Raw genomic sequence first — 14,729 nt, forward strand, 5'->3', positions numbered from 1 at the left:
CACGTACACGCGAGTACACGCACGTGCACGCGGGTACACGGAGATACACGCACGTACACGCACGTACACGCGGGTACACGCGCGCACGCGCACGTACACGCGGGTACACGGAGATACACGCACGTACACGCACGTACACGCGGGTACACGCACGTACACGCGGGTACACGCACGTACACGCGGGTACACGCACGTGCACGCGGGTACACGCGTGTACACGCGGGTACACGCACGTACACGCAGGTACACGCACGTACACGCGGGTACACGGAGATACACGCACGTACACGCACGTACACGCGGGTACACGCACGTACACGCAGGTACACGCACGTACACGCGGGTACACGCGGATACACGTACGTACACGCACGTACACGCGGGTACACGCGGATACACGCACGTACACACAGATACACGCACGTACACGCACGTACACACAGATACACGCACGTACACGCGGGTACACGCACGTACACGCAGGTACACGCACGTACACGCGGGTGCACGCAGATACATGCGCATACTATCCTCCTGGGTTTGGGTTACATTAATGTATCTAGTCCTTGTGCATGCACAAATACACAGTGATATAGAGTATCACTCTATATCACTGTGTATTTGTGCATGCACAAGGGCGTGCGCGCTATGTGTTGCAGCGGCCGGTGTATTGGACGGTGTTGAAGTGAAGTTATTAGGTCAAATCAAACATTAAGACTATTACTGGTACTGGTACTGGTAGGGCTAGTACTAGTAGTAGTACTGACAAGTTGTATTTATTAACCATCATTTTATTATTGAAACGGTCGAAGTGCCTGTGATCTCAGCGCGATGTCCTTGCTTCATGAACACAACCAGCGCGCTGCCGCCAGAATCGTGATCGTTGCGCCCTCCAGCGTGAACAAACAGTAACTGTTTTCCCGCTACAGCCAGCACCCCGAACAGCTGCTCCGGAGCCTCCAGCGTGACGTTGAATACGTAAAGACCTTTCTCGGGCGCTACGAATTGCCCCGTAGAGCAATTCTAAGCGTTGCCGACGTTGCGTATGATGTCATAGTAGCGCATGTTCCCCACCATCGCTACTCTGTCTTCCTCTGTGATTAGCACAGAAAACTCGACGGGACCTGGGGTTGAGCGAGATCTACGACATACAGCAAAGTCACAACATTCATATCCATTAAAATCCAACAAACACGTTACGCATAGCGCATTGATTGATGCAGTACGCATATCGCACATCGCGATGAATTAAAACAGTCGAAAGTATAAACAGCTCAATCTTACAGCTTCACGATGTGAATAAACATTAAACGAAGCGAAACTCCTAATCGAGCATACGCACTTCCGGTGCCTTGTAACTTGTCGGGATCTTCCGGCCGGAAGTTATCCGTCCTCGTATTTGTTGTAAACTCCAGCAGATTCTGATTGTCATCCTTCCGCACGCCACCGGAAGTCGGCTGCTTCCCATCGGGCTTTTCGAACCGGATCTTCCGCTGATCTTGAATGCGCATCATGGACAGGTTCCGCGTCAGGTCGCTCAGGTCCGTGCAGCAACACGGGGCGTCCCCGCGCGCCTTCGCGTCGTCGGCGTCCGCGCGTAGACGGTCGCGTATCCAGGCGGCGGTGCGCTCGGTCGCGTTAGAGATGGTCTTCACCATATCGATGGCGTTGGCTGCGTACACGATCTCCGTGTGGATCATTCCCGTCTCGTTGCGCAGCTTCTCGACAGACTCGAACGTGGCCGACAGCTGCGTGGAGAAGCTCTCGAGATATCTCGCGTTTCTCGCGAGAGAGTCGCGCATGATCGCCATCGAGCGGATGGACGACCGGGTGAGATCGCCAACCTTGTCGCCGACTGCCGACAGCTTTGCGCCGACGCTCAGGCCGACGTCGTTGCCATTCCTCCCGCTGTTACCCTTACCGACGTCTTTTTTGGCGTTTCCGTTGTCGGCGCAAGAGGTCGCTATCGGCGTCATTGATGACGTCAGCGTCTCCTGCGCTTGCTTGATGCCCTTGAGAATGTTTCGCTTCGAATTGTAGATGTTCGACTTCACCTCCTTCAGTAGCGTCGTCTGCTTTGCCACGGCCTTCTGATGTTCCTTCACCAACGCGCTCACGTCCTCCCTGCTGCTGCTGCTGCTGCCGCTGCTGACACCGCCCGCAGACGAGTTGTCTCTTGTCTTGCTCGTCTCCTTGCGCGCCATCTCCAGCAGGGACCTGACGTCGACCTGCGTGTCGTACAGCGCGTCGCTAAACCGCTGCAGCAGCACGTCGACGCTAACCACCGGCTCGTCGGCGTCGCTCACTATCCGGTTGTCACCATGCGTCTGCGTCTTCACCTGCGTCTGCGTCTTCGTCTGCGTCTTCGCCTGCGTCTGCGTCATGTTTTGCGCCGTAGTGCATTGCACGCTGCCGTCGGTGAGAGAGCTGCCGATGGCGGCGAGCTGGCGGTGCGTCGACAGGCTGTGGTTGTCAAGGGCCGTCGCTAGGTCGTCAGCGACGCGCTCTAGCGCCGCCATCTTGCCGTGCCAGAGCGGCACCGCGTCTAGGTGCTCGGCGATGCCGCGACCCAGCTCCTCGAAGGCGAACACGTGACGCGTCAGCTCCAATCCGAGCCCCTGCAGCGTGTCGCCGACGAATGACGTCATCGCGCGCACCTCGCCCAGCTCGGCGGCTAGCGCGTCCAGCCGCGGCGTGGTGCCCGTCAGCGCCACCTGTAGGCCGGGATTGGAAACGTTGAGGTGACGCAGCAAACGCAGTGCGTCATCGATGGGTGACGCACGCTCGCAGCATCACACGAAGCTGCGTCGCACGCTCTGCGTCGCTCAGCGTCAGGCTGTCTAGCATGTTGCTGACATCGAACAGTCCGTGCTGCAGTGCATCAACCTGCGAGACCAGCTGCAGCAGAAGACTGTCCGAGTCAACGGGCGAGAGGTCGACGCGATTACGCGAGCCCGCGTGCAGCGGGTTCTCCCTCGTGAACCTCTCCGTAGACTCACGGTGGTACGAGGAGGAGGAGGAGGAGGAGGAGGGGTGTGGTTTCTCCGCCAGGGCGCGCCCCGCGGCAGTGAGGTTCGTGGCGGCGGCGGTGAGCACGTGACGCATCTCGTCTGATCCCGCGCGCGTTGTCGTCGATCGCCGTGCTCATGGCGGACAACTCGAGAACGATATCGGCCTGGTGCATGCGCAGCAGCGATTCGAGGCTGGACAGGAACTTGTCGCTGTGCGACTGCGAGTCGGCGAGCAACTTCCGCATCTCGTTCGTCTGCTCGCCGCTTGCAGCGCCACCTGCCGAGAGTAGTGCCGCCGTCGACGCATTAATTTCGGACAGGGAAGCCTTAAGCTCGGCGGTGACGTCATGCGATGTCTGCTGACCACTGTCCAGCGTCTGATCGAGCGCGCTCATTCTCGCCGCCAGGGTGTCGTTGACGTCACTCAACATCCCGACGAGTGTCTCCACCTATGAGTAGATATCGGAATGATTATAGAAACGAAATCATGAATAACTTAACGTTGCCACTCGATACATCAATTATTTAATGCCAGCTGGTGCTGTCGATTGCAGCAGAAATACGCTTGCCTATTTTGAGATCATGGTTTTCTCAGCCGTGAGACCATTACACAATTATGAATTCATATTTATATCTTGTGTTAAATCCAAGTTAAATATGAATTCGTAGTTTTCAACGAAATCCAATAAACTTATTTCATTCATTACATAATTTTCTCTTTGTTGCTAGTTGCTCTTTGCCGAATGCTTGATTATTTTAAGACTCCGACGAACGTCCTGTTGTGTATATCATTCAGTTAGTATTAGCCACTCCAGCAGAGTCGCAGTTGTGAACCAAGTTGATTTACGTGCGTAGACGTAAGACTAAGGTTAGTAGTCTATTAACTATTGTTATTATTTATTATTATAATTATAATTATAATTGATTATTATTAGTTAAGGTTAGTAGTAAGGTTAGTAGCGTGCTTTTGGAAGCAGCGCGCTTACCTTTCCCGCTAGGTGTTCTGTTTGAACCGACTGCTGCGAACAGTCGCAGCTGCAGGCCGGCGGTGACGTCATTCCTCCAACTTCTCCCAGATAGCGTCTATTTTCTTCTCATGGCGCTCATCCGTGAGTCACGCTCGTCCTGCTCCGCACCGGTTGCCATGGTACCGATAGCCACCGCCAGCAGCCACACAGACACTGCTCCCCTCATGCCAATCATTCCTGTTCAGAACAGAGGAGAAACTTAAAGGAAACATAGAATAAACATATTTATTATTGTAACATTATATATGTATTTCAAGAGTAAATAATCAGTAGTAATATATATATATAATATATATATATATATATAATATATATATATACATATATTATATATATACGTTTTATTTCACCTGCAAATGTAGGAACATGCTATGGAAGACGCCATACCGCTTTGTGAAACACGAGCTTTATAAAACCATTATATACCATTATAAAACATGATTTCATGATTCAGACCAGGCGGTTATCACAAAATTACTGACTATAATTATAAAACATTATAATATAATATAATTATTATTTATTCCAAATATTTATACTGTTTATATTTATATAAGTATAATTACATGCACAACATAATTGAAATTAATAGCAAAATTAAAAACAGATTGTAATCATAGGCGCTAATTATTATAGACCTGCAGTAATATTTTTAATTACCAGACGGCCTTTAATATGTGTAGATATAATTATATTTATATATATTAAAATAGTTATTATAATACAGCTAAGTGGGGGAAACGAAATATATTTAAATCATGGCTCAGTCCTTTAATTATAAGGCGAAAAATCTTTCAAGCCTCCTTGAAACGTGCGATGGATTATAGGTCAGATGTCTCTACTATCAGCTTACAGATATCCCGATTTGTTGGCATTATATATTTAAAAAGAAGAGACATACTTGGGAATATGCTGCTATAATGGACTTCGACGTATTGCGGCCTTTATATAATAAGAGGGGCCCAATCTACTCAACATTCAGTACACTTCTCCATTGCCGTTGGTCGGCGCCATGTCGCGTATGAGAAGTAGTGTATGATACTAAACAAAACATATTCATATTATAATATGTATTGAAGTTGTACACATGTAGTGAGAAACTATTCAGGAGTAGATGGATATAAAGCTCGACAAGATTTTATAAATAATTATAGTGAATTAATCCGAAAGAAAATGTATAGAATCATTATATCATGTATTAGATGAGAATGAGAAAAACGTGTCCTCGCATAAAGACACAAATGTCTTGGTCAATTTACACACCTGATGAGGTTTGCCTGTCAAAGACGAGGGTTGACATGAAATAGCTCAGAGTCACTGGGCTAATTACAAATCATAAAAATTATAAAAATTTCTTATCAAATAAAATCACTGTTATCAATGCCTTATGCGTTATGATATTCTTGCTGTATCAAATACAAAACATTTGAAAAAACGTCAACTGTCACGCTCTACTAGTAGCGTATGACATATAGTGTGGCAATTTCACATTGGGCTCGCCGCGACACAAGAGCCGTCCATTTACTGACAAAACGGGTGCACTCATATAATGACTCTCATAACACTCATAACACTCATACGTCCTCTCGTTTCTACACATTATACAGGCACGGGCGCATGCGTGCTATGTTGCGTCAATAGAAGCTCTGGCAGGTGGGGTAGTCAGTATAAGTGGTGTATATAGCTGTGCAATCATATCAACGTTGTCCTCTGCACAGCTGCTGCTATGGACGGATCAAAGCGCTGCGTATTGGTAGCTTTGGCAAGTGTCACCATGCTCGCGTTTCTACTCTATCTAACCGGTACGTATAGCGATGTCTAACTTCGTACAGGTGCGTGTTGCTGACCGGCGGCAGGGGTAAGGATCAACGCATGCTAGCTATATACAGGTTTGAGACGGCAATGTGGAAGATAGGTCCGCGCCAATTTATTGTGTCTGTACCTAACATGTTTTACAGGCGTTAAATAAAGTTTTTACTTACTTACTTACTTACAGGCACACGGTGCCTTCGCAAGAAAGCCGGAGAGATCTCATTGTAGTAGTCCGTAGGGTTTGCGCTTATTAATGAGATATGATATCACGTGTGTGTGTGTGTGTGTGTGTGTGTGTGTGTGTGGTGTGTGTGGTGTGTGTGTGTGTGTGTGTGTGTGTGTGTGTGTGTATGTGTGTGTGTGTGTGTGTGGGTGTGTGTGTGTGTGTGTGTGTGTGTTGTGTGTGTGTGTGTGTGTGTGTATGTGTGTGTGTGTGAGTGTGTGTGTGTGTGTGTGCGTGTGTGTGTGTGTGTGTGTGTGTGTGTGTGGTGTGTGGTAGTGTGTGTGTGTGTGTGTGTGTGGTGTTGTGTGTGTGTGTGTGTGTGTGTGTGTGTGTGTGTGTGTGTGTGTGCGTGCGTGCTGGTGTGTGTGCTGTTGCGTGTGTGTTGTGTGTGTGTTGTGTGTGTGTGTGTGTGTGTGTGTGTGTGTGTGTGTGTGTGTGTGTGTGTGTGTGTGTGTGTGTGCGTTCTGCTGCGTGTGCGTGTGTGCGTGTGTGTGTGTTCGTGTGTGCGTGCGTGCGTGCGTGCGTGCGTGCGTGCGTGCGTGCGTGCTGTGTGTGGAGGAGGGCATTAGGTAATAATTACTCTAGACAGCGAACAGATTAAAGAATTTACCTGACCAACGGTTTTTTACCAGAATGAGCATAAATTAGTGAAAAATCTAGACTGCGAAGCGATTTATGTTCAATATACCTTCACATAGTATTCAGTATAGGTTCTAACGTCTACTGAAACATTTAATGAAGGTCACAGCGTTTGACAGATCTGATAATAAGTCCCGCGTGATTCCCATGAAGAATGTGAAATGTAGATCTCATTCTTTTGCGTATAGGTTTGATTGAACTGTCACCTGTTGGTGACATTCATGTGATGTCATCCCACCTGCGGCAGTGCCGCCCTGCGACTTATAAGGACAGGTTGCATGGATCAGTCATCAGTGTTAAAAGCTAGGGCTTACTGCAGTAGCAAAATCGTTAGCATTTGAGCGGCGGCTCAATGTGTACTCTGCTCCCAAACACAAACTCGTGTTTTGTGCTATACCGAAAATCACATCCACACGCTGGAAACGCGCGCTCATCGCTTAGAAATGGCGCCACCTGGTAGCAAAGCCGACATGCAGCAGTTCAATGTACTCCGAAAAATTATCCGGCATACGGATAGCAAGGGCGGGAAGTACGTTCAGCGCCTAAGTACCATCAAGGATTCGCGTCAGAAGGTGGCGCTGTTCGCGCTTCGCGCGTATATCCGGGCTGCAGATCGTCTAGACGCTACACGTACACATAAAGACGTATATGTATCCCATGTACGCACACACAGGAAGGCACGCAATCGCGACAGGCACCGCATGTCGTTTTTCTCACGGTGACCATCAAGGTAACTGCGAGCAGGCGAGTTGCAAGTTTTTCTGCGAAGTCGCAAATCACAGAACAGCAATCAGGGCCGTGTCCCTCGACCGTAGGGGTAGACGAAGTTGTTGCTTTAGGCGGCACGCTGGCAGCATGTAATACATGCAAAAATTCGCTTCGGCCCGCGCGCTGCGGGTGAAACAAGAAAAACGCCAACTTGACTGAATATAATTCTCAGTGTAAACGCAGGACGGTGTATATGTTCGCTGTACGTACGTACGGCGGACTTGTGTATATTTGAGGCGACGGCAGGCATTTTCTCTCGGGCTATCGCTCCCCTTATTGTTCGTACGAGACTGCTGATCGTAGCACGACAATTATACGATATACATTTAGCTACACATATATACAAGGAAATCTATTACAATTTTACAAAGGTTATAGGTAAGCATCGTACTACTGCAATGACGTCAATGAAACACTGCAGCCCAGAGGTATTTAAAGAGATCGTAATGAAAAAGAAATGCTTGGATATGTTGAATTCAGATTCTATAGACCAACACATTAGTATTACCATTGACCAAGTGACATTGAGGTTCACCAGGAGAAATTAAGCTTGAAAATACAATGGCTATTACACAATCTATCCCTGCACCTAGGGAAGGCAGAAACCATTCTGTGTTGATGCAAAAATGAAATGAGTCGACTTACAAACTTTGATGTGACATGCAATGGGTGACATATTGAAAGTAAGACTGCAGTAAAATACTTACGAGTACACTTACACGACAATTTGACTGCTGAAATGACACGAAGCAAAGTTGTGGAAAACGTAAACAATACACTCAAAGTTATTTACAGGAAAGCTCAATATTTGAAGAAATCATGTAGAAAATTGCTAGTTACTGCCTTCATTCATTGTGATATTACCTTACAGTTGTATGCACTACAACACCGTGGCATGATATATGGATGGATGCAATATCGATGGATATGTATGAATCGGAAACTATATATGCTCTATGCTCTATGCATAGGTCTATGCTATATGCACTCTGCTCTGCTATATATACATGCTGTAACTATGACGTCATCATCGCAAATATCAGAAGATCCGGGGTACCAACATGGATACGGGAAGTTGAAGCGCACGTCACGATTGCAGCTAGACTGGTACGGACCTTCACTCTGCCAAGTATCCTTGGCTACACTCAACTTATAGTTAGTGCAGCGTGTGGAACTGTCCACCGGGTAGCAGTCTAGCTTAGTCAGCCGAGCCTTGTGTAGAAAAATAACTTGAAAATGTTATGTACATGGCCTCGTTGCGCCATCTATGGGACGCCATATGTACGAGAAAAATTTCACGGCGTGAAACAGCAAAAATGGTAAATCGGTTTTCTACAGAAAAACGACGCGCGCCGAGCAGCAAACCAACAATTACGACCATTTGTATGAAATGTCTACCTACGTGCGTAGTGAAAAGGCTTGTGGAATCGCCACAACTGCTCAATTGAGCAATTATACGGCTTTGTCCTCTACCCAAAGGGACCTGAGGAAGGTGTTCCAAACAGTGCAGCGAATTTGATTTAGTGTTGCCGCTACGTGGCGTTTTTTGTGCTTCGCGCGGATCCGGGCTGCCAATCGTCTAGATTGGACTGCGGAAATGATGCGAATAACAATTCATGACAATAACGGCTAATAAGAGAATGCAGATTTCATAAAAATTACGTGACAAAACGATGACATTCCAGTAGAATTGGCGGAAAATGTGAATGATAAAATGTGCGAAACTAACTAAAATGATCTGCTAACGCCCCCAAGCGTCGATAAACGTAGTGACGTGCTACACTTGACATAAAACGTTTATACAAATGAGATAATAATAAGGAATGCGAATGAAAACGTAATAAACGCGATCATGACAAAATAACTCAAATGACCGTGCGATGCGCACCGTTGCGGTTAGGGTAGGTTGGTAACCTTTGATGATGTTGATAGAATGCAAATGCAGAAATAATTTGCAAAAAATATTTATAAAAATGGTACAATTAGGATGAACACTACCGAATATCACAACAGAGATGCTGCTGCATAATAATGCATAACTATAACAGCTACGATAAGTGTGCGGTTATCGTAAACATATGCTGAAGTAATTACAATGACGTTCCTAGTACAAATTGAAATAGGATGATAATAATGAATGTGAATGATAATGTTAAAAGCATAACATGTTAAAGTAACTAAAATGATCAGCTAGCGCCCCCAAGCGTCGATAAACGTAATGACGTGCTACACTTGGTATAAACCGTTGATACAGACATATTATAATAACGATAATATTAACTAATGTCAACGAAAACATTAATAATCACGACAGGTCAAAGTCAATGTCACTATATGTATACAATATGGCACCCACCCACGCACGCACGCACGCACGCACGCACCCACGTACGCACGCACGCACGCACGCACGCACGCACGCACGCACGCACACACACGCACACACTAATGTATACAGTTTAGTTTATTCTTTCAGTAGGCCTGTAGCTAGCAGGGGGTGTTTGGCGGGGTCGGACGATACCCTCTAGGCAGCCTGTGTGCCGCATTATCATGCCAGTTGACTGACCAATTATCCAGTCGCTACGGCCGGGTCTGATTATACATTGTATATATTACAGTGTATTTAATGAAATAACGTTATATAATACGGACAAATGATATTTAGTTATAGAATCATGGCGATGGTAGAGTAGAAGCCAGATTCACAATGAAAAAAGTTGAAAATAATGGGTATTTTAATCATGTCTAACTCAGAATATCATGCGATTAATTTTATTGGTTTAGTATAGATTGAAACTTTCGTTAGCATTATAAATTTAATAATATCAGTTCGCAACATGGTAGATCAATCCGTTCTCATTAGTCGAGAGATTATAAAATCATTATCATCAGTGATAAGAAGTCTTGAAATACATGATAAAATAAGAAGAAAAATATTACCAATATTAACCAAATATTAACCAAATATTAACAGGCTCTGCTTGCGGGATTTACGCCTGTCTTCTTCTTCTCTCTAACACGATAAGTACAATAATTGATGCCTTGACTCACTGGACCACCGCGCAACATGTTAAATCCGTTCTAATTAGTCGAGAGACAGTGTACTTACTCACCACCGCTCGGGCATAGATATCTATAATTCGACGTTGTATTGCAGTGTATTAATAAGATAACTGGTATGCGTAAACACCCTCAAATAACATTTAGTATCAGAATGCTAACGAAGGTAGAATAGATGCTAGATTCACTATGAAAAGTGGTTATAATAATTAATGGATATTTTTAAGCATGTTTAATTCAGAATATTATGTTATTGATATCATTGATTCATTCGTTGTGGGGTTTCGCGCAACTAGAAGATACAGATATGCCTCTAGCCACCGTATTTTGTTATAGGCAGAGTAGCCAAAATAGGGCTATCGATGACATTGGTGACGTAGGAAGGACTGTGCGGGCGTTAGTAGAGCTGCTTATGGATAGAGAAATTTGCCAGTTATGAATCCTGAATAAATCTCGACGCTACCGCGACCACAGGTGAAATGGCTGTTCACGTTTCCTTTGGTCACTTAATTCGTCGTCGGCGCATCGCGACGGTTGGTGGAGAGGGGAGGGCGGATGCAGCGCAAGCACGCCTATTCTTAACGCAGTGGACACGCGCAGAATATATTTGTAAAGTATCTGTTGCTTGCTTGTTGTGGCAATAGAATTTAGCACATGTTCTCGGCGTATTTGCTTATTTCTTGAAATGCGATCGGTGCAGCTTTGCAACTGGCGACAGTTGACGATTATCACTTTCTCAGGACTTCAGTTTAAGTTTTGTGTCAGTCATGGTATCTATAATTAAATGACTGATTCGTTTGTCGTTAACAGCTGCAGTATCAGGCCCGTAGCCAGCTTTATATTGGGGGGGGGGTTCGTTTTTCAATGTTGGCAATTTGCTCGGCAGGGGCGTATACAGGATTTGTACCAGGGGGGGTCTAACCGTAACCCACCCTTGCGAGCACGCGAAGGGGGGGTCTGGAATTTTTTTTAGATTACACCCCCTCAGATGCGTTTTCTGCGCAAGCAAGGGGGGTCCGACTCCCTGGACCCCCCCTGTACACGCCCCTGCTCGGGCGCGAAGCGACCAGGCGAGGGAGCCAAGCGACCGAGCGGGGGAGGTGTGGGAGGGGGGTGTTCACTGTTCACCCTCCCGCACGATGGAGATTTGCATTATTACACTAAAAGTGGAGCGACCTGAGGTGAAATTCTTGCAAATTTTCAAAAAAAATTTTTTTGCTTGGGGGCTCGGGTGGGGGGAGTCCGTTCGGAACCCCGAACCCCCCCTGGCATACGGGGCCTGCAGTATAACGTGAATTTTTTAGTGTGCTCGTATATTGTTATAAATATTAGAAGGACAGATTGTTTCATTTTATGGCAGCATTATTAAGACATGCAGCATTTCATCGATGAGGTTTGATTTTAGTTGTATTGTTCAACGGTTGTTCAGAGATTTGCCTTGTCCATTGTTATTCTCACGTTAATTTGGTTATTTTGTCAACAAGGAAAATGTGTTCGAAATTCATAAACTCACGTATTTACTTAAAATAATTCATAAAGCTAAGAAGAATTATAATATATAGAAATCACTTGACACCATAGTATTCATTATTGAACATACTCTGGTAAGGGCATGTTGATTAAGCAAGCTTTTACTTGTTGGCACGTGCGTGTTTGTCCGTGTAGGTCGAAAGAACGGTGGATAGAACCAGGTGGCGGGCGCAGGTATTTTCCTTAGGGGGGTCGAACAGCCAGGCGGCGTGTACAAGCCGAGCACGCGAAGGGGGGCGGTTTGGGGGCTCGTCCCCCAGGGAAATTTTTTGAAATTAGACTCCTCAGATGCAGTTTTCTGCCGGCAGAGCAGGGGGGGTCGGACACCTGGACCCCCCCCCTGTACACGCCCTGTGAACTGTAGACTGATACGTAGGCGCATTGCACTGGGGTGGAGCTCCAGGGGGGTAGATTCCATGATTCATTCAGTGCTGGCGCTACGCAAAATATTTTTTGCGTAAAATCTTGTGTATGCAATGACGTTGGCTTAGTTGGCGATTTCATCAACCAGCTATTTAGTTAAATTTTCGTTTGGATTTCGCGTACGCAAGCGATGGGCGCGTGTTTTAAGGGGGCGAATTCATCAAGCTAAAATTTACGTAAACCTTTGCCGTAACTTTAAACGACGCTGACGATCGGTGCCGATAAAGCACTCGAAATTTCGCAAGGCCTGTTTCAGACATCGCAGCGATGCGATTATTTATATTGAGAAAACAATTATAAGTTAACTATCTCAACTAAATTAAATAAATAATTCACCAGGGGAGGGAAGTGTGATATAACGTAAGAACCATACTTGCGAGGCACGGCGAAGGGGAGGGGGTTGGGGCCTCCCCAGAAATTTTTTGAAAATTAGATCGCCTCAGATGGCGTTTTCTGCGCGAGAGGGGGAGTCGCGACCCTGGAGCTCCCCCCCTGGTACACGCCCCTGACCTGACCTAATCTGATCTAGGTCTCGATCTATTATGGGGCTAGATGTACACGTATATACATGGATATAATGTACCGGCCAGAAAGACGGGTATTTTTAAATTATTGGAAAGATTTTGGTTACGGAAAATTCTATGGCCTGAAAAAGTGCCGGGCAGGTCGCCGCGGCTCCCGCTGGCAGTTCGCACGCCCTTGCACGCACAGTGGTACGTGCACACGCACGCACGCACGCACGATTAAGTGTCAGCTACTTCATCGTAGTTGACAATCATACAACGAAAATGAGGAACTTACCCCCCCCAAAATTTTTTTTTTTTTTTTTTTCCCCGCCCAGCAATCTTGATAGACCAGCTAGAGCCATATGGTTTTTACATACAGAGAGGGTCGAGTTTGGTTCTAATGGTATGATGTCGCACAGTGTGATTGGTTTATGCTAGGCACGCCCTCGAACAGACCAGCAGCTTACGATTGGTACGTCGTGAATTTTACACTGGAATTCATCAAGCATTTACGGTCACGCAGGTGCTACGCTGGTTTGATGAATCGCACCTACGGCTTGGAGTTTACGTTACTTCGGTAGAAACTCTGATGCGTACGCATTTACATATTTTGCGCATGTTGATGAATTCCGGCCCCAAGGGCCAGCCTTAGTGCCCCTGGTGCGGTCCAGGGGCAGAGCCCCCTCGGCAGGGGAATCCAGGCGGCGGAAGCTTCGAGTTTAGAATATCAAAAGCCTCAAATTTCTCGAACAAAAAAATAATTGATGCAGGACGAAACACACGTGAAAGCGTACAAGTACTCATTACCAAGGTAGAATAGAGACACCCGGATTTATAGCTTTAGGTATCTTGGTCAATAGCTGACCACTCGACGGACGTTAGCAAGGACACAATAGACAAAACCGCGGGGAGGAGGAGCTTTACCGGTATAGTGCATCTAGAAGCTGTGAGAATACACACACACACACGCCACGCACGCACGCACGAACGCACGCAACGGCCACGGCACGCACACACACAAACACACACTACACAGCACGACAGGACGCTAACAACTACGCACCAACGCAATACATCTAATACAGTTAGACAGAGAGAACACCTCAACGATAAAAGTAAGGTGCAAGGGAAGATTATAATCCGGTCCATGCACGGTCAGAGCATGTATGACTAAGCCATACAGTACAAGCACTGGTAGATGCTCACGAAATACAGCGACTGCACCAGGAGTCATGTGCAAGAGGCCCAAGCTGGCAGCCAACCTAATAACACGAACTTTCGAGCCTGATCGTCGAGGACTCGCTGGTCACCTAGCTCCTCTATCTGCACGCGCGGCATTACGCGTTATCAACTCACAATGGATCCGAGCAGCGACTGGTTAAAAGGTGCGCCACGGCCAGGGGCTAGGGGCAACATGTCCATCGCAGCACCAAACAAGGGGGGACGGTGGAATGCACCAGGACACCACGTCACCACCACAACGCAAGCACAGCGCCAGCGCGGCGCCAGCGCACACACAGACACACACACACACACACACACACACACACACACACACACACAGCTACACACACACACACACCACACACCACACACACACGACACCACACACACACAACACAAACACACACACACACAACACACTCACACCACACACACGACACACACACACACACACACACACACGACAGCAACACACACACACACACACACACACACACACAAAAAC

The 14,729-nt window shown here is 46.8% G+C and overlaps 1 protein-coding gene across 1 annotated transcript; it reads right to left on the reverse strand.

The window, feature by feature from the left end:
* Positions 1–795: 795 nt before the first annotated feature.
* On the reverse strand, positions 796–2,668 carry LOC106806976. The gene is made up of 2 exons (XM_014809169.1): positions 1,343–2,668; positions 796–1,124 (listed from the first exon to the last, which is right to left on the reverse strand). Exons 1-2 carry the CDS (start codon positions 2,646–2,648, stop codon positions 1,024–1,026), a joined length of 1,407 nt encoding a protein of 468 aa, XP_014664655.1. The 5' UTR covers positions 2,649–2,668; the 3' UTR covers positions 796–1,023.
* Positions 2,669–14,729: the final 12,061 nt, after the last annotated feature.

This window comes from Priapulus caudatus, unplaced genomic scaffold (genome assembly GCF_000485595.1).
Source record: "Priapulus caudatus unplaced genomic scaffold, Priapulus_caudatus-5.0.1 Scaffold188, whole genome shotgun sequence".
NCBI lineage: Eukaryota > Metazoa > Priapulida > Priapulimorpha > Priapulimorphida > Priapulidae > Priapulus > Priapulus caudatus.

What these genes read in the sequence shown, in the direction of transcription:
- LOC106806976 (XM_014809169.1), bottom strand. Translation starts at nt 2,648, where the DNA reads ATGACGTCATTCGTCGGCGACACGCTGCAGGGGCTCGGATTGGAGCTG. An exon ending in CAAGTTACAAGGCACCGGAA is followed by an intron (nt 1,125 to 1,342) that starts GTGCGTATGCTC and finishes GCTCAACCCCAG; the next exon opens with GTCCCGTCGAGTTTTCTGTG.